Here is a 19,957-nt window from a genome sequence, read left to right on the forward strand (position 1 = left end):
TTGTACTATAGCATCTCAGACCAGAGGTCAGTAGTATGTAGGTGTTAATGCATGCATGATGTAAGTCCGAGATGTTTTCTGTGAAAAAATAAATAAATAAAACATCATGTTGAATGTGGTTTGTGTCCACCCCTGCGAGCGCACACTCACACATGCACACACACACACACACACACACACACACACACACACACACACACACACACACACACACACACACACACACACACACACACACACACACACACTTGCTTATGGCAGTCCATCGATGTCGATGATGACTGCTCCAAATATAGTTTATGAGATGATTATTACACACACACACACACACACACACACACACACACACACACACACACACACACACGCATACCCGGTTGAACCAGCTAGCCTAGTTCAATATGTACTTTAGCCTACTTTAGCCTGAGGCCCCTTTTCCACCAGTTGGTTCCCAATGGGAACTGGTTCAGTTCTTTTTGGTTCTTCCATGAGCCAGAGCTCATTCTACCTCTTCTAAGTTCAGAAGTGTGATTTACATGACATCCAAGTAAATACATGTAGGCCTATTTAAATAAATCGCTGTATAAATGCATCATTTACAGTGGCAGCTATGGGTTCCTATTTTCGCTCTTCTGCATACTGTATGTATGTGTATGTACTGTATATATATATATATATATATATATATATATATATATATATATATATATATAATATACCATATGTATGTATTATATGAAATATATAAATTATTTTTTATTGATCATAATATGATATATAGAATAGAATATATTATAGAGCATATACAATGACTTACATACATTATTTAATGTACTTGTTGTGAATTTCTTAGTTTATACCATGTTGGTAGTTATGAGATGACGTCAAGCGATGACGCTGAAATTAAGCTATAAAGGGGTAGGGTTATATAAGTTTTTTACTTCAACCTACTCCTTTCTGAACATACAAAAGTAAAAAAACAAAAAAAATAATAATAAAAAATAATAATAAAAAAGAAGAGAAAAAATTATTATAGGTACTTGCGGCCAGTGTGGCTTGTTTTTTTTTTGTTTTGTTTTTTCTTTTTTTTGGGAATATTATTTTTGTTTTCTATATTGCACTTATTTTAATTCTTTGACTTGTTATGTTCAGAATAAAGTTTTTCATTCATTCATTCATATGTCTGTCAAGTGAAGATGTATGTCAAGTGAAGACCAACAGTTTAGTTGTAGTGACGTAGAAGATTATTCTTTGCTCTTCATGTCTTATGGTCAAAATAAGAAAACAAACAAACAAAAACAACCGCACATACAGTACAGTCCTAAAACTACCAGATACATTGCTATATATATAGGCTGACTGAAAAGCTGCAGAGAAGCTAGTCTCTATTGCATGCCTGTGATTCAATACCAACCCATCTGCAGCAGAAGGTTAAATGCATGTGCAGAATCTGAAGTATAATGATGTTTTGTGATGCATTTGGCAGAAAAGTATATTAATCCAATTCTGTCCAGACTTCATGTTGGAGGAAATGCTACACCTGTACACTGTGACATACACTGTGAAATGTGTATCATATTCTATGGTAATTAGTCATTACTGGTGGGTTTACGAGCTCAGCTCTTGACACATACATACTCAGCCATAAAATAAATATTCAAATGAATGACAAAACTGCACATCGGGAATCATAGGTCAGTTTATGTCAAGCCACAGCCTTGGTGAACGCTTCTCATGGTCAGTTTGTGTGTCTATATTGCAGTGTTGGGCAAGTTACTTTGAAAGCGTAGCTTGTAAAGCTACAAGTAGCTCACCATGGCAGTAGCTTGATCAAGCTACATAGCTACCCCTGGAGAGATGTAGCTTGTAAAGCTACAGCTACATGGAAAAAGTAGCTCAAAGTAGCTCAGCTACTTTTTATTTTTCAGTGTTAAATTGAGAATGTACATGCGGGAGACCCCTCCTCCCCTCTGGGAGACCCCTCCTCCCCTCTGGGAGACCCCTCCCACCCTGCTCCCCTCTGGGAGACCCCTCCCACCCTGCTCCCCTCGGGGAGACCCCTCCTCCCCCAGCTCCCCTCTGGGAGACCCCCCCACCCTGCTCCCCTCTGGGAGACCCCTCCTCCCCCTGCTCCCCTCTGGGAGACCCCCCCACCCTGCTCCCCTCTGGGAGACCCCTCCTCCCCCTGCTCCCCTCTGGGAGACCCCTCCTCCCCCTGCTCCCCTCTGGGAGACCCCTCCTCCCCCTGCTCCCCTCTGGGAGACCCCTCCTCCCCCTGCTCCCCTCTGGGAGACCCCTCCTCCCCTCTAGGAGACCCCTGCTCCCCCCTGGGAGACCCCTCCCACCCTGTGATACCAGGGCCAATCAGAGGCCAATTAGAGGCAGCTGTCAAGTGCTGATATGCCCTCAAAGCAATCAGAAAAAGGAACAGTCCTTGATTTTTCAAAAGGGGTTCTAGTACAAGAATTAACACAGCAACCAATGGTCAAAATTAATATATTTCTTTCATGTTATTGCCCAAAATTGTAGCTTGTAACTTGAGTAGCTAAGCTACAAAAAATGACCCAAAAGGTAGCTGAGCTACTTGACGAGGTACACAAATATGAATGTAGCTAAAATACCACAAGCTACAGCAAAATGTAGCTCAGCTACGTAGCTCAGCTACTTAATACTCCCCAACACTGCTATATTGTAGAAAGAGATCACCTGGGTTGGGTGCAGGCAGGCCCCAAAAACAAGGTTTTGGGGCCTAACATGTCCTAGCTAACATGTGCAATGTTGTTGGGCACATTGTACCTGGGCCGTACTGGCAGAACATTTCATGAACCACTTCTGGCGTGGTATAACAGTTATCTGGTCTGGAACTTCATCATGTTTCTGCATGGCCACAGTTTGGTGAAATAGTCTATTGCTACTACGATGACATGTAACGGTTCACAATGTTAGTGACAGGAAAAAGTGGCACAGGATGTTGACTCCCACACCTGTATACAGTATACCGTTGCCACGGGGAATATAGTAGGCCTAATATTCTGAAGTTATAAATAGTTATTTATTTCGAGACAGTTTCTCATTATAATGACATTGGAGCTGCGTAGAGCTCAGGGGGACAACCAGATTGATTCTAATAGAATGGGTTCACCAGATTCAAACTGTTCATTTGAGGGACAGACGTTATATGTATCACTTGTGTGGGACAGGGGGGACGGGACAGGGTTATCAACTTATTAAGTGCCTTGATTGTCATATTCGACCTTAGGCCTAATATTGCCTACAATTTTGTTATTAAACCCCTCTGGTGTCTCACATTTTGTTTTAAAATGAAAATTCCGGGTGGTATGGCCGAGTTGGTACTGTAGCCTATAGGGGATATTTCTCATGTTATTTTGACAGGCTTAAACACACATCTCGCAGGAAAAGAGACAATGACAGAGCTTTACAACAGAAAGCCAACTATTAGGGGAATAACTATGGTATGCGCATGCATAAAGTGAGTGGCAAATCGGGTGGCAAAGTGAGTTTAACGTCGTTTAACATCGTTTAATGTAGTCAGATAGGACTTTTCTGTTTGGATGACTAGATGTATGGGCTGTCAAAGCCAGAAAGTCATTTTTTACGACTCAGTAGGCGTTGGTATGATGATGATGATGATGTCATGTCACACACATACCCTCCATTTAGGGCATTTGAACACGGCAGGGTACTCGATTTGTGGGACGCCTGAAAAGTCTTGGAAATGAGGGTCTGTCTCACGCAAAGGGGAACATCTGGTCACCCTACTTCAGTGATATGATCCACTTTCCTGGTGTTAAATAGACTTGAACTTGAGCAGGAGTGTTCAGAATCAAGAGCAGGCAGCATTTGGTACAGTTCTCCCTGGTAGAGAAGGACCCTTACGGAGGACCCTGATGTATACAAGTCTTTAGTGCCTTTTCTGGTTTTATCCTCTTAGCAGATTTTGATTGTATTGACCTGTACTTTCCTTGAACTGTCTACTCTGCACCCATTCTACAAACTTTTAATACATCAATCAATCAATCAATCAATCAATCAATCAATCAATCAATCAATCAATCAATCAATCAATCAATCAATCAATCAATCAATCAATCAATCAATCAATCAATCAATCAATCAATCGTTTTACCCAATTATAATTTAGACACTATAGTAGTAGGCCTAATATTCTGAAATAATAAATACAGTTTAGCTCCGTGGAACTGGGTTTCCAACTAGATTCATATACATAGTAGCCACGCACTGCACGACCCTTACTCACACTACAGTCACACCTGACAGAGGAATGGTAACTATGTTTATAGACACGTCACGGCCCCTTTAAGGGGGGACCCTTCCTGGGCGGGCGTATAATGACGTCTCACAGTCGCACAGATTTCGTCGGCAGGCTCATCAGGAAGAGATGCTGCCTCTCTCTGTCTGTCTCTTTTTAATCCGTGGAATATTAACCTTGTAATTCATTCATTTACAAGAAGAGGACAGCCATGGACGATCGATTATAACATCGATGGGAATCCCTGCTCACTCCAGCTGCTAAGAGTTTTGGCAACAACAGAAAGGATTCTCCCGCCGTGGGGCATACAACATGGACCATACTGGACACAGCAGGGCTCGTTATCGAAGGCAAAAATGATGAGCTGTGATTTAATTTAATGGGACACTTGTCCGTTATTGAAATGAAACGACGTTCTCAATTATCAAGTTCCACCTGGCTTCCTCTGAGTCTGTCAGCAGCCAAATGTGTCGAGGGAAAGGAATAACAGTCCTTGAATAGATTTGTTTTTTATTAAGACCTGGCTATATGCTCCACTGTCTGTGTTGGCACATGTGTATTATTGGCCAGGCTAATAACACCGCATCTAAAACATTCCCTCCTGAGCTCTCTCTCTCAGCCAGAAAGACCCGGTCTTTATTTAAGTTGATATAATGTTTGCTGCTTGTTGCCCACTGCCACAGGGAGGAGGCTGCACGGCATCTTCCAAGACTGTCCTGTCCATGTTGTTGTTGGTGGTGGTGGTTTCCCACCATTGTTTCCTTAATAACAATTACAACCAGGTCTCTAAATAAGAGCCTCTATCTCTATCTCTATCTCTATCTCTATCTCTATCTCTATCTCTATCTATCTATCCAACTCATTCCAGCGACTGACTCTGTGACCTGGCTATAAACGGTAAACAAACACAGGAGGAGGCCAGCCTCTGTCAGTGGTGGCTCCCTAGCAGGTTTTCGGCACAGGATGGGGACCTCGCAACAACTAGGTAACCCCCCCCCCACCCCACACACACTCACACACACACACACACACACACGCACACGCACGCACGCACACACTTCAATTCAAAGGAGGTTTTATGGTATGAGAAAATATACGTTTACATTGCCAAAGCAATTAAGTGTCAAAATACCAGTAAAATCAGACCTGTCTGAAGTGAGTTGTACTGTACTGTACTGTACTGTACTGTACTGTACTGTACTGTACTGTACTGTACTGTACTGTACTGTACTGTACTGTACTGTACTGTACTGTACTCCTCCCTGGCGCGTGTGTGCGCGCACACGCTCTACTGGCCGCTTTCGCTGTTGCAGCACGTGGACACAGGGCACGTACAGTCGTACACAAACATTACTAGAGCTGGGATACCTGAACGAAACCCGACGGGCCGGGCTAGGGTCGGATGCATTGGCATAATTGGTGGTCGGGAATCGGGATTCGGTTCGGGCTGGCCATGTTGTTGATATATACAAGAAAAAAGTGTAACTCTAAATAAAAACGATCCGACTAGTCTGTCTCTCTGTGTATTTCCTGGTTAACCAGAATGGGTGGTGCCAGAGTAAAGGGCTTCACACACCGTCTGCGAACGCCGCGCGTCAAAACAGTCGCCTCCGTTATTTTCAATGAACCTATCCCACACCGGCGGCGTCTGACGCGCGCTCGCCTGACGCTCCGATAGAAACCAGTTCTATTTTCCAGGCGTTACCGCGTGGCAACGCCTGTGCCGCGTCGCTGCGCCGCGTCGCTGCGCACCTGGTGTGTGTTGGGCTTAAGACAGAGTTACGCAAACTCCGTTCACTTCATGGGGCCAGTCCAATTGTGGCTCTCCTACATAGACTTCTATTCAACATTGGGATAACCGGAAGTTTACGGAATGCATTGGAGTCTTATGGGCTCGCGCGAGTACATGAACTGGCTGTTTTCTGCCCCCTCATTATCGCAGCTCTTCTATTAGATGGCTCTGGGTGGTGCAGCGTGACTGACAATGCACTGCAAGCAGCAGCACCGCTTGTTGTTGCAAGCAGCAGCAGCAGCGAACGTAACCCCATATGTGACCTCAGTCCCTACACTAATTCTGTAGGAGTACTAGGAGCTACAAAATGAGCGTAGGGACTGAGGTCACATATGGGGCTACAGCGTCAGCGTCTTCAGCGTAGCTGGAAGAACCATTGAACAGAGGAGGCCGGCATTAAGGTTAAAGCCACCTACGGTGGATGTGATCTCCTCCATGACGTAAATTGCGATGGTTGGATTAATATAAATACTTTATTAAGAGTTTGCAACTTGCACGAACAGTCGTGTTGTCCTGCTGTGTGTGTGTGTGTGTGTGTGTGTGTGTGTGTGCACACACACACACACACACGCACACACATGCTTATTAATCAGCATAGTAGTAGGCTATAGATATAAAATGTGCCCCTTTCATAATAATTTACAAGGCACAGTGTGGCAGAATGTCTAAACGTAACAGTCAGGCAACGCAAGCTGTACATTATAACAATAACGTCAGTGTAATAATGAAAGTGCCTTCCTCAAAGAGAAATGAAGGGGTGGAAAAAGCGACGGTGTCAAGCCCGGGTCGGACGCATATATTAATAATTAAGGTCGGGCTCGATTCGGGTAGGACACAAAGCTGTCGGTAACGGGCCCGGGTCGGGCTGGAAAAAGTCGGCCCGATCCCAGCTCTAAAACGTACACGTATGTACACATACATACATACACACATAGCTCCGCATAGGAGTGGCTAGCACCACTCAAAAACAGTTGAAAATGGGGAAAGTATAGCCTGGTTTCCATCCCATAGACCCCGCCCACTCCACTGAGTGAACTGCTTCTTCATGGCCAGTACAGAATTCATTCCATATGTTGATGTGACCCCCCCCCCCCCCCCCATGCCAAAGCGCCAGCGCTCGCCCAGCAGTCTGCCATCACCCAGGCGGATGCAAGGTCGCTTCTCGCCCTCAGGGGTCTTTGGTAGTTGGTATTCTTCACATATTGAATTTCTGAATATATATATATATATATAATTAATTTGTGTAGTAGGCAAACATTTGGATATATGAATATTAGTTTTTCTCTTTTCAGTGAAGCTCAGTTCCTGTGGGCAGTAGAACCCTTTTCCTATAGTGGGTTTGACCTCAAACCCTTTGTACTTTATTTTATTTTATTAAGATAGCGGAAGCTGTGAGGGAATGGAGCGTCGCAGTCCCGCCCCCTTTCATGACGACGCCAGGCCAAGAATCATTATAATAATAAAAATAAATCACACCCGTGTGAAGTGGGGGGCCTCCTTATCATCACATTCCGGCCATTTTTCTGTCCTCACTTTTTATCCTTAATACATACATTGCTCAGCCAATCAAATCATCGCTATGGGGTACACACAAACACACACATCTGGGCATAGGAGGGACTAGCGCCCATACAAAAAAAACAGAAAAACAGACTCGGAGATTTTACTAGTCCCAGTCATATAGACATGTTCTGTATCCGTCACTGTTTGGTACCTGGTTTGGTCTGTTTGGTACCTGTCTGGCAGTGTCTTTATCAATGGGCTTTTGGGGAAACCCAGCTCTCATCTCATGTTAAAATCGGGTCATTCGTTGGCATGGAAGACTTTTTGGAGAGGTGCACAAACTGCACACCGCTCCAATGACTGGCCGTGTGTGTGTCCCTATGTGTCTATGTCTGTATGTCGGTCTGGGGTATGGACAGCAGTACCACTGGGTGCCCTAAAGTGGCACTGTTGAGCAGCCTAAAGGGCCTTTCACACCTTTCACACTGAGCAATAAAAGTATAAATAACAATAAAACCGTACAGTACAGTAAAGTACAGTAACTATAAAAAAGTGTAGTTTTTTTTCTTTTTCAATTAAAACAGATTTTGGTATACGATTTGAATCAATGCGTTAGTTTTCTAAATATAAATGTCCCATCCATTGGGCCAAGCAAAGCGGTCTGATTGCCTTCACGCCATTGCGTGCACCGGTATGATTGGTACGCCGGCTGAAATTCGTCCAGTGAGAGAGGTTCTGTGGTGCAAAAACGAAAACTATTTTTTTCATTGCGTTATTGTTTCTGTAATGAACTAATCTAAATGAATCAGTTTAAGTCCCACCCTAGTAATATCACTTATATGCTGATAACACATTTGGCTTTTCAACCCCTTTATCAGTTAAATCGTTGAGTCATTGCACTTTGGCTTTTGTAGGGCAGTATAGAACTGTTGTAACAAATGACTTGTTACTTGACACCTCTGGTAATGTCTGTTAATTAAATCAGTGCCCTACCTTTTCTGGGAGAAACAGAAAGCAAAACAAAAGCTGGAGCTGGAGACTGGCTCTAGTGTTGTTATGTTTTAAATCAAAGATTTGCGTTTGTCACATTTGTCACGTTTGTCCGTGTACGGACACATCGATGACCGGCTGATACTCATACGTGTTTATCACAGCATTTTGTCACATTCTCCATCACCGTGTGGTATGGAAACAGCTCACTGATAAGACATATGAGAGCTAAATCTGATGGTAAAGTCTGATGTCAAGCATCTGTGATATAGATAACACCTGCTGTCTAACGCCGGGGCTCCACTGGGTGCGTTGCGTTGCCTTGTGATGCGTTTGGACGCTGTCCAAACGCAGCTGTCGGCAGTAGAGCACACTGCATTGATTAAAAATGGAACATTACCTGCGTTGACGATGATGCGCCACTGACGGATGCCCGATGGCTGCAGTGGAGCTTCGGCATAAGCATGGCCCAGGTCTTATCTGATAATAATTAGAGAGCCCTCTCAGCTGTCCAATGCACCAATGTTCCACAAAAAAGGTTAAAAAGTATAAAGGCCATAACTAATCGTTTCTACTCGCGGTTGGCACAAAACAAAAGTGGGTTGTCGTGAGGAGGAGTCACCAAAATGCAGTACAATTGATCAAGGCTGAACAACAGAGAGGGAACGGAGGGCATGGCCTGTGTCCTACAGGGAAGAGTGCTTTTTTGTTGTATCTTACTAAAGGTCAAGTTATGCAGTAAACCTTTGAAAAGCATTTAAGTCTGTTGAAATAAATTAGAGACCTTTATGTTTAGCTCCAGGGGCTACTCTTTTTTTTATTTCTTCCAGTTCCTCACAAACCCTAACCCATACAGTTTAATTTCTTTTTATTTTTTATCAATAATGACTGCTCAGGAGAGAAAGTGTCCGTTTGCTCTGCATTTACATGCATCTTATGCTGAGCATCTACTGTTTGTGAAGCTCTAGAGTAAATATGAAATTGTAAATATTACAAATATATATAGGTTGGTTGGTTGGTCACCCCAGGCAAGCCCCCATATATGGTGCCCACGTGACATCATCAGGGAGATCCCTGACCTGCTGTCACAGTTAGGCCCATATATGGATATCCCTGATGTCATCAATATTGGCCAGCAACTCTACATCTGACCTCAAACCCTTAGATCTCCATATATGGATATATGTCAGAACCTGTTCTGTCATTCCATTATTTGATCCTTCCCCATCCATCCTCCCTCTTTGATGTCTCCCTTTTGACTTATAACTGTCCATTCAAACTCTAGACGGCCCGGCCCTACCTGGGCCCAAGACATGCTTCTTATATGGCCAGTACAGAATTATTTAGAAGACATTTGTAGAATCGGGTCTCAGGTCTCAATGGGTTAAGCCAGTTGAAAAGCACTGCACTACGAGGAATAATATGAAATGACTTTGTCCTAACCCTGGCTCTAGACATGGAGGTGATGACCCCACTCATTGAAAACCACAGCGTGGCTTCGGAGGAGGTTTCCGATGAGGACCATGACCCAGAGCTGCTTCCTGTCCAGCTCGCCAACCACCAAGGCATCTCGTAAGACTCGCGCACACCACTTCTACCACACATCGATTCTTTACACATCCACACATCGGTTTCTACCATACATGTCTTTACACATCCACACACCACTTAGTTCTACAGCACCGTAAATCTTTACACATGATCCAATTGCAAGTTTGATTGGATTGATTGATTTTTTTCTTCTGCTTAGTAGTAGTACTGTATGTCATTAGACACACTTTATTTAGCTTTCAGCTTGATTTAATAATGCAGTGAAGAGAGAAAGGAAGGAATGAAGGAAGGTAAAGAGTTCGAATGACATGTGGGAGACATCCTGAGCTCACATTCATGATTGTGGGTCTAAAAAAAACACTCAGGGGTTGACACTAAGGCCCTTTCCCAATTCCTTTTTTAACCCTACCCCTCAGCCCTTGCCCCTTCCCCTTGCCCCTACATAATGAGTGTCAAGGGGTAGGGGGATAAATCATCCCCCTAGGAATTGGAACGTCCCTAAATATTGAACGTCCCTTGCAGATATAGACATGTGATATAATATATTGATATACAACCTGTTCTCAGAAAATAGCTGATCTGCAAGCTCACTACAGCCCAAACTGTTTCATGTCAAGGACCCCCAAATTGACACTAATTAGCCCGCAGACACCCATTTGAAGAGATATGCCAGGGACCCCATAGATTTTTACGAATCTAGCAGTGTCACGGACCACCAGTGTGACATGCATTAGTCCATGGACCCCCATTTGATGGCATTTCTGTCTCTGGGACCCCCAATTTATATTGTAAAATCAATGTTAATTAACTCTGAGAGTGTACAAACTATCATTTAGCTGGGGACCCCCTGGAACTCTCAAGTACCCCCGGGGGTCCCCATAACCCACTTTGGAAACCACTTTCCATAAGCTGTAGATCAGCTATTTTGGGAGAAGAGATGGAACGTAAATATAACATTGCTGTGGTTATGATGAAATAAATATATTGTAATTTTGTCTCATCTTGGTAGCCCACCATGCAGAATGTAATTCAGAATAGCTCATTCTGACACCTGCTCAACAGTTGTACCTGATTAATTGATTATTGTATTAACAGTTTGTATAGAATTGGTACAGATATATATATCCTATACAGGGTTAGAAAAAGGAAAAACAATTTACAGTATAGAAAGAAGGGGCTGTGGTCACTGTGTTCATTGTTTTTAATATCATTAAGAACAGAGTCATTTTCTATCAATGAAAATGCCATCGTGATTCATCTCCATCCAATGTACAGTCTGTACAGCAGCTTGCAGTCTGTTCCATAGCTGGTTTGCCTGGGGGAAAAAACAACACCATTGCTAATTAGTTATGTAAGTTTTGCAACTACCAGCTATCACTGCAGCGAGTAGCCAACGTTATGCAGCGACAGCGTTATGTAGGTACAGTAGGCTATTTCACGGCTTTTATGAGCTCCAAAACTGCAGAATGTTGACATCGTGGTCTGGGGGGTCGGACTGATGCCTGCTAGTTAAGCTAGCTTGCATCCGAGTTGTTCCACCGGGGCACCGGCGGTAAATAAAAAATAATAAAGTGCAGATGCCAAATGAATCGGTAACGTTGTATGAATGCAACGCCGTAGCATATCGTTAGTTCACGTGAGGTAACGTTAACCTTTGCTAGAGTTTGCAATGTTTTTGGCGATGCAGATTGTTAATACATTCAAATAATATTGGTTATTATCATATTTGTCCATAATAAAGGACAAAAAAGGCTTCTTACCTCGTCCGCCTTTCAGCCCTCTGTGATCTCCCTCCGTTTTAAGTCCCGTCGCGATGTCACTTGGTTTGAAGGGGATTCTAGCCCTCTCCCTTGTCACTACCCCTCGCTCCAAAGAGAATTGAGAAAACCCTTCCTCCTCACGTGAACGCGCATCAGCAAGGGGAAGGGCTAAGGGCCATGGAGAAGGGGGTAATTGGGATTGAGCCTAAGGGTTGCCCACTATGTGAATACAACTTTGGGGCAGGTGGAGTTTGCTTTCAGAATGCCCAACCGGGAAAGTGCTCGTTTGAAAGGGGACGCAACCATTCTATAAACACAACACGAGATATCACCTGAACACCTGAACCTGGCCTCTGTCTTCTGGTCTGTGGAATGTAAAATAAGAGCACTGTTTACCTATAATGTACTGTTTTGAGTGTTGCTACACTTAAAAATATAAAATGACAAGTGTGAACCCATAGTCATATTCGGCATAATTGAGGTATGACATTTCTTTATCGCACAGCCCCAGAAAGTGAAATAGTATTAAATTGATTAATGGACAATTTACTTTTCGGACAAGTGCCTCTGAGACCTAATGGTGTCACTGTCAACCCCTAAAACTGTAGAACAATATATGCATGTATGTATAAGGAAAGTGCCAGTATAGGGAAAAGAAACCCAAAAAGCCTCTACTACACTCTGCGAGTGTTCATGTAGGAATATGTTTCTGTGCTCTACGGGTTTAGTGTTAATGTAGGAACGTTTTTCTGTGCTCTACAGGTTTAGCCAAGCTCTCATTCATCTGTTGAAGGGAAACATAGGTACAGGACTACTGGGACTACCTCTGGCAGTGCACAATGCTGGGATAATTGTAAGTACCCTTCACTAAACTCCCTCCAACACTTTGCCATAACAGCTGCTGCACTCACTGCCTGCAGACTCTTCTGCATCCTGCTTGAAAGGAGGCTCGTGTTTAGGGCTGAAACAATTGAAGTTACTCGATTTGCTTAATGAAATTACAGTAAATATGATGTCCTTAATAATAGGATTTCTTTTTAATCCTTGTTATTCTACTAATTGCACATCTGTTAAATGAATTTGTGCCATGTGTGCTTGTCTAAGTGCTTGTAATGTAATGGGCTTAGTGACAAAGCGGCTAGTAGCTTGCACTAGCAGAATTCATTGAGACCGGTGGATATTGGATGTTTTTACATAAACATCTAAATAACTAACTTGGATTTTCGCAAAATGATTCAACAATGGTGGCGCTCAGCTGCCTCTGATATAGAGGATAATGAAATGCAAATGAAATTTTATTTTAATGACCTGTACCAATTATGCATAAAACAAACAATGTGCAGTAGTTAACTTTTACACAGTTAATGGAAACAATGTAATGTTGGGAGGTGTTTAATAAATTCTTTGTACAGTTAGAAAGTACTTTACCTGCAATGTCTGTAACAGATAACACTATTATGATTATGTTAACGATGCAGTAATGCATGCATAAATATTGCTTCTGATTATTGAGCATTATCAGAGGCAGTCAGATGAATTATGTTCTGGAAAATGTTCCAAACAATTCTCTTGGCATATTCATGAGCACACGGTGTGCGCTGATTTCAATTTGCATGCCATACATTTTATGTTCAGAAAATCATGGAAGAAAAATGCCCTAGAGCTTTTATTAGACCATAGACCTTTTAAGTATTCAATACATAGTTTGAACATTGTATTGTTACAGAACTATAGCTCCATGAATTAAGCTAGTGCGGCAATAATGTCCGCATCTGTTCTCTCAGTGGATGAATGGCTTGTGGATGTGCTTCATCATGTTTGTTCCTGGCTGAAATGGCATAGCTTACTAATTTGCATGCACGCATACCGTACACACAGATACACATCATGCGCATGCATTCCCATAGTTGCGAACGCAATGAGCACTTACTATGAGACCCTGCAGATCATGTCTGTGTGTGTGTCTGTGTGTGTCTGTCCCGCTGTTACACCACCCGCCCGCCACCAGAGGGCGCAGCTGTATCACACAAAACACACCCACGCACACACGCACTCTCACACACACACACACACGCGCACACACACAACTTAACTTTAAAAAAAACTTAACTTAAAAAAAAACTTAACTTAAAATGAAAAAGAAAAAACTTAACTTAAAATGAAAAAGAAAAAACTTAACTTAAAAAAAAACTTTAAAAACACTTAACTTAAAAAAAATCTTAAAATCTTAAAAAAACACAAAAAAGAGAACTTTAAAAATAAAACCTTAAAAAAGTATGTAATTTATTCTAATTGTTGTTATTGCCATTTACGAGCTGCGTTTGCTTCCCGCGTTTGCGCGTCTTACTTGTGAATCTAAAGATTTGTATAGATGAAGTTTCAGCAGGCTTCTTTTTGTGTGCAGCCATGAGGAAACACAACAAACATACAGAGAATACCTTTGAGAGCCCTGGGCTGCCATAAATCATTGTTTGAGGAAAAGGTACCATTTTTTTTAGGTTTGCGAAAGCAATTGTGCGCTTTATTGCCTCTCCTCTTGCGTCAGCTGTGTTGGTGTGCAATTACTTGTAAGAGGAGAAATGTGGAGACCCGTATATACCACTACTGTACAACACGGCTTTTATTAAATGGGCCTCACATTATGAGCGGACGGTAACCCTTTTTGTCAGGTGGTGGTGGTGTGGTGTGCAGTGTACTGCACTCACCGGGGGAATTGTAGCCATGTACTTCAAATGGCGGTGGGTGCTTATTGTGAGCTTGTTTGCTATTTTTGAAGATTTTCAAAATACCTTTTGATATAATCGGCCCGACTTGCTCAAATTAATGCGTTAAACAGAGCTGCTACTTTCACACACATTTAAAATGTAAGGCTTTTATCTTTTGTATACTATTTAAATTGTTTGAAGGAAAAATGCTGCTATTTGTCCCAAAATGACTGCAAAAGATTGGTGCTATTCGTTTCAAAAAGCTTTATTCGCTGTATATAACTTGTTTTGTAAACGTATGTTTTCTCATGCCAATAAAGCTCCTTTGAATTGAATGTGTGTTGCAGATTGGACCCATATGCTTGGTGTTGATGGGCATTGTGTGTGTGCACTGCATGCACATCTTGGTTCACTGCAGCCATCACCTTAGTGAAAGGTAATTCACACACACACACACACACACACACACACACACACACACACACACACACACACACACACACACACACACACACACACACACACACATTCAGAGTCTTGCTCAAGGACACTTTGACAGTAACTCTGGGGGAGCTCGGGATCGAACCGGGAACCTCGCGGTCATTCCTGTCGCTCTACTGGCCACTCTACTCCTGAGCTATGCACTGCCGCCCCCACGTTACATAATTTAAGTGGTTAAGAAATATAGCCTGCAGTGATGCTGGCATTTGAAAATGTCCCTCGCTAATCGAATGACGGATGCATGTACAGTACAGTACAACAGAGATGTCAGGTTATTATAACTGTCAAGGGTGTTAAACCTGAACTTTACTTAGTTCATCATGAATCCATCAGCCACCGTTATGCATATCGTTTGACTATTGTGTTACCTACTGTACTATCCAGGTACGCCCAAAAATAACACTTTGTCACGTAAAGGTCCTGTCAAACGGGCAGCGATGAACGCATACGCTGTCGCCTGGACCAACGACAGGTCTGCTCAAGAGGGGCGCGACAACGCAAGCTCAACAGAATTCAGGTCTGATGAGTCAAGGGGCGTGTGCACGAAACGAGCACAGGTGCGACAACTTCACGGGACCGCGCCCACGTGAATATACGCTTGCGTTGTGAGAGACTTCCGTCTCTCACTAGTATCCGTCTGTATCACATTTGCATCCCATTCCTAATGCTGGATTAATACCTTTTAAAGTCTGTTCAGATGGGCCACAATCAACAGTGAAAAAACTGTGCGTTATGGACCTATGGTGTGGTGTGTGTGATATGAAATGTAAACTTATCATTTCAACCACAATCATGGTTTAGTTAACATCATTGACTGTCTTCCAATCATAGTTTAATAATTAACATCATTGACTGTCTTCCAATCATCGTTTAATAATTAACATCATTGACTGTCTTCCAATCATAGTTTAATAATTAACATCATTGACTGTCTTCCAATCATCGTTTAATAATTAACATCATTGACTGTCTTCTAATCATCGTTTCGGTCGCCAAGTTCACCTTTTGACGCCTATTTTCGTATGTACAGACAGTGCCGATGACACCTTATCACATCATCAATTGATTACGGCGCACAGCTGCGTCCAGTTTCCCCACGTAACACTCCTATTTCGATCCGGTGAAAAAAAACACTCAAACCGTAAAAGGAAAAATCTGCTGGCTTATGCTTTCTATCGGGAAACAGCAACTTAGAACGTAATCGTAATGACTTTATAGACCAAATACAATCTTGGTTTGCGTCTGATTTATCTAATACTAAACGATAGTATTTCGCTTGCCAAAAGTATGTTTTGGGTGGATTCAAACGTGGGACATGTTACATAGCGGATTTTACTTCCTGACAGCGGTTTCAATTGTGGGAATGTGTCTGAGAGGATGGGAGTGAGGGAACAATCACGACGGAGCAGACCGGGGTTTCACGCTCCTCCAGGCACCTAAGACTTTCTGACCACAGCTCACAGTCGCAGCTTCAGCAATAGAAGCTTCCCATGGCAAAGTGGTCTCCCGAGACCACTTTGCCAGGATTATTGGGCTCCAGACAACACAGCTCAGAGGTTCATTGGGGGCAGTGTTGTTTTTGGCAGCAAATTTTGATTTTAGTCACCTGTGTCACCAATGTTTTAGTGTTAGTCTAGTTTTAGTCGACTAAATATCATATGATTTTAGTCGACTAAATCTACAGTTGATTTAGTGGAACAATGTGTTTTGGCAGGCCTTGATGTCATCGTAATGACAGTTTTTTTCACTTGCTGAAAATAGCCGATCTGTAAGCTTGTAGATGTGCTATTTTCAGCATGCAAGCTAGTGTAAAATGACGTATACTGGATCTCTTATCCACTAGTCCCTTCCTAACATTTAGTCTAGTTTTTATTTGTTGACGAAATCGTCAGTATATTTAGTCTTAGTTTTAGTCATCATAGCTTAGTTTTAATTTAGTTTCCATTTAGTTTTCGTCATTGGAAAAAGGTAGTCGACAAACATTTTTTAGTCGACAAAAACAACACTGATTGGGGGCACACAAACCTCTCCACAACAATACGGTGATGGTTCCTTGGATAGTTGATAAATAATACTATAAAAGTTGATAATAGATTTAATTTCCCACCAAATTAAGCAAAGTAGCCTGCAGTAATGGTCTACTTCTTCTTCTGACTGATTCCTATTGCGGTCTCCACAGCGGATAACGATAAAGATGAAGAACGCTTTATTGTCCATTAAATGGAAAATGTCCTTTGGCACACTGGCAGTCGGTATACAACAATAAAAAACGTCATTACATAAAATACACAAATGCATTAAAATACTACATTAAATGCATTCCCAATTGTAACTTATTTTTTATTTTTTTGCTAATGGCACTCTAAGCCTCCAAATCCAGGGCGACTGTGTAACATGATGTATTAAGTACATCTGCTCCCTGTACTTCGTTGCCGGCATCCCCTCACTCGCACTTGCTCCTAGTCGCCTGCATGTGTTTTTGAGTTGCGCTATCCCCTCCTTTGAGTGTTTGAAGACAAAAGTCAAACATTGAAGACAGAAGTGAGGACGCAAATTGTGATTGACTGGAACGAATGAGATGATGATTAGAGCGCCCCTCACTTCGCACGGGTGTGATTTTGAGGGGCGCTGCCCAGCTTTGAGTGTTTGTGTAAACGTTGAAGACAATTGTGATTGGCTGGAATGTGATGATGTATGATGATGATGTATGATGATAAGAATGCCCCTCACTTCACATGGGTGTGATTTTTTTTTTAAATATATTCATATAGTAAGTGCAGAGTACTTAAAGGACAACTTCAGACTAAATAACACGTACTGTAGGCTAATTTTTCTACTTGTATTGATCCCAAAGGACTTGCCATGGCGTCTGTTTTGCAGAAATGCCACTGTCCTCCAGTTTCCCCCGCAGACCCCAGCAGCTCTCATAAGTGGAGCCCATAATGATGCGGTCATTTTTTATTTATTTTTTTCATTAACACTTACAGCGCTAGCATTTATTGACAAATTATGATATAATTCTCGCCAGCATTTTCCCAGTTTAGCTCTTACTTTGAGAAGCCACTAGACAGACGCCCACGATGCTCGTGATGGGGCTTTCTTCTTCCTGAGAGTGCCTGGCTGTAATGTACCGGAATGTTGTCTCAGGACTCTCAGGAAGTTCATTCCTGTCCCAGCGGGCCCAGCTCTTGTTACGCAAAAGCGCCTCCATGCCTTTGATCTGCAGTGACGACGTGCAGCAAATCATGTTATGGGGTGAGCGTTCGGTACAACTGCCAATCAAAGTGACTGTACTGGTCAATCACAGTGTCTTTTCTTGGAAAAAAACACATATCGCAACAGATGGTGTAAAAGTGATATGCTTATGGGCTCCGCTCTAGTATAGAGCATAGCAGTGGCCGTGGTTTTCGGGACCCACTGAAAAATCGTCCATTCCATTTTTCCCATAGAGATTTCATGGCAAGTCATTTGGGGTCAATATAAATAGGAAAATGAGCCTATATGTTATCAGTCTGGAGTTGCTCTTTTATATATATATACTAGTTAATGTGCAGTCATGTCCTTTTTGTCTGTCTAATGATGGATTCCTCCTGTGACTCAACATGTAAAAATGTGTAAACACTAAACAACCAACACAGCGGGACGTCGGTCCACTCTGTTACTCATCTGAGTAACGGAGTGCTTCGGCATCGCTTTCTCAGAAGGCACTCATCTCACACACACCGTCTTTAGTTTGTGCACAATGTGTAATCAAGCCCACACAGTGTCCCTACCAGTTTTCTAATAAATAGTCGGAAGAGAGACTGAACGCTCCATAATCGAGGGAGCGAGGCAGGATGTATTTTCATTCCCCCCGCCGCCCCTCCATTTGCCATTTGTTTATTGTGTCCAAAACCATCCTGAGCCTGTTTACCGTTCTAGTGCCAAGAGAAGATAACACACCACGTTTTGTCTGTATCACATTTGCATCCTAATAGTGATTTAATACCCTGTGTATTCAGATGGGCCACACGTGTGTGTGTGTGTGTGTGTTTGTGTGTGTGTGTGCGCCGCGTGCTTATATTCGTTTAGAGTTCCTGAATTTGCATGTGTGCTGCACACGTTTGTGTGGATGTCTTGAGCGAATGGGACAGGAGGAACAATCGTTTTAGTCCTTTCGTTTACATTTTCATAGCCCGATGATTTTCTAATCTCACCTAAATACTATGCAATGAATATTTCATGGCGTTGACTCTCATTGAGGCAACCTTATTTGCTCTTTTTCATTTCGTTTGTTTTGCATACATGCCCTGCTATTAACATATAATAAATTAATCCAAATTGCATTCCAGTTCTTACTGTAGATGGCACGCTGTACGCAATGCTGTTTTCTTTTTGTCACGCTATACGCGGTGAGGCTCTAAAGCTGCGTTCAGACCTGTAGATATAAAAATTGTTTTCCAGTCGCTCCAATCGCTAAACTTTGGTCGCGCAGGTCAGCGTTGGTAAATGGTTGGTAAAGCAATTTTCTCCGCGGCTCTGCTGCATAATAATGCACGCCCATGTGTGCGTCCTCCACCACACCAGGAGTCCACACCAGTTTATGAGTTAACACATGGTGCTGGAGTTTGTGAATTGCATTTATAATCAGGATTCAGGGCAAATCTTGCCAAGATTCAGTGTACATGACATGACCAGCAATGACCTTTCAACATGACCCGTTATCAGCTGGCTGTGTGTGATCACTGAGTCATACTGTAGAAGTTGACCACGAGAATGTTTATGAGATGCAGAGGAGGTTAATACCCTGGACGGATTGAGGTCTGCATGACGATATTGGTCACTCTCTGGCCATGCCAGGCTAATATTTAGGCCTAATAATGAC

The 19,957-nt window shown here is 42.6% G+C and overlaps 2 protein-coding genes across 2 annotated transcripts in view; one reads left to right on the forward strand and one right to left on the reverse strand.

Moving 5' to 3' along the window:
* LOC310864003 (von Willebrand factor A domain-containing protein 5A-like) overlaps nucleotides 1-5,015 on the reverse strand; it is a gene marked incomplete at its 5' end in the record, with an annotated part of 30,997 nt that extends 25,982 nt beyond the window's left edge. Inside the window, one exon of the mRNA XM_083772536.1 lies at nucleotides 4,967-5,015. Within this exon, the coding sequence (XP_083628662.1) occupies nucleotides 4,967-5,015 (49 nt within the window). The remainder of the gene's footprint in view (nucleotides 1-4,966) is intronic.
* Nucleotides 4,413-19,957, forward strand: part of slc36a4 (solute carrier family 36 member 4) — a 163,372-nt gene continuing 147,827 nt past the window's right edge. Inside the window, exons 1-4 of the mRNA XM_083772537.1 lie at nucleotides 4,413-5,276; nucleotides 10,031-10,148; nucleotides 12,650-12,740; nucleotides 14,940-15,028. Coding sequence (XP_083628663.1) covers nucleotides 5,255-5,276; nucleotides 10,031-10,148; nucleotides 12,650-12,740; nucleotides 14,940-15,028 — 320 coding nt within the window. The 5' untranslated portion in view covers nucleotides 4,413-5,254. The remainder of the gene's footprint in view (nucleotides 5,277-10,030; nucleotides 10,149-12,649; nucleotides 12,741-14,939; nucleotides 15,029-19,957) is intronic.

The sequence above is a fragment of the Protomyctophum parallelum genome (assembly GCF_964188405.1).
Source record: "Protomyctophum parallelum genome assembly, chromosome: 9".
In the NCBI taxonomy this organism is placed as follows: domain Eukaryota; kingdom Metazoa; phylum Chordata; class Actinopteri; order Myctophiformes; family Myctophidae; genus Protomyctophum; species Protomyctophum parallelum.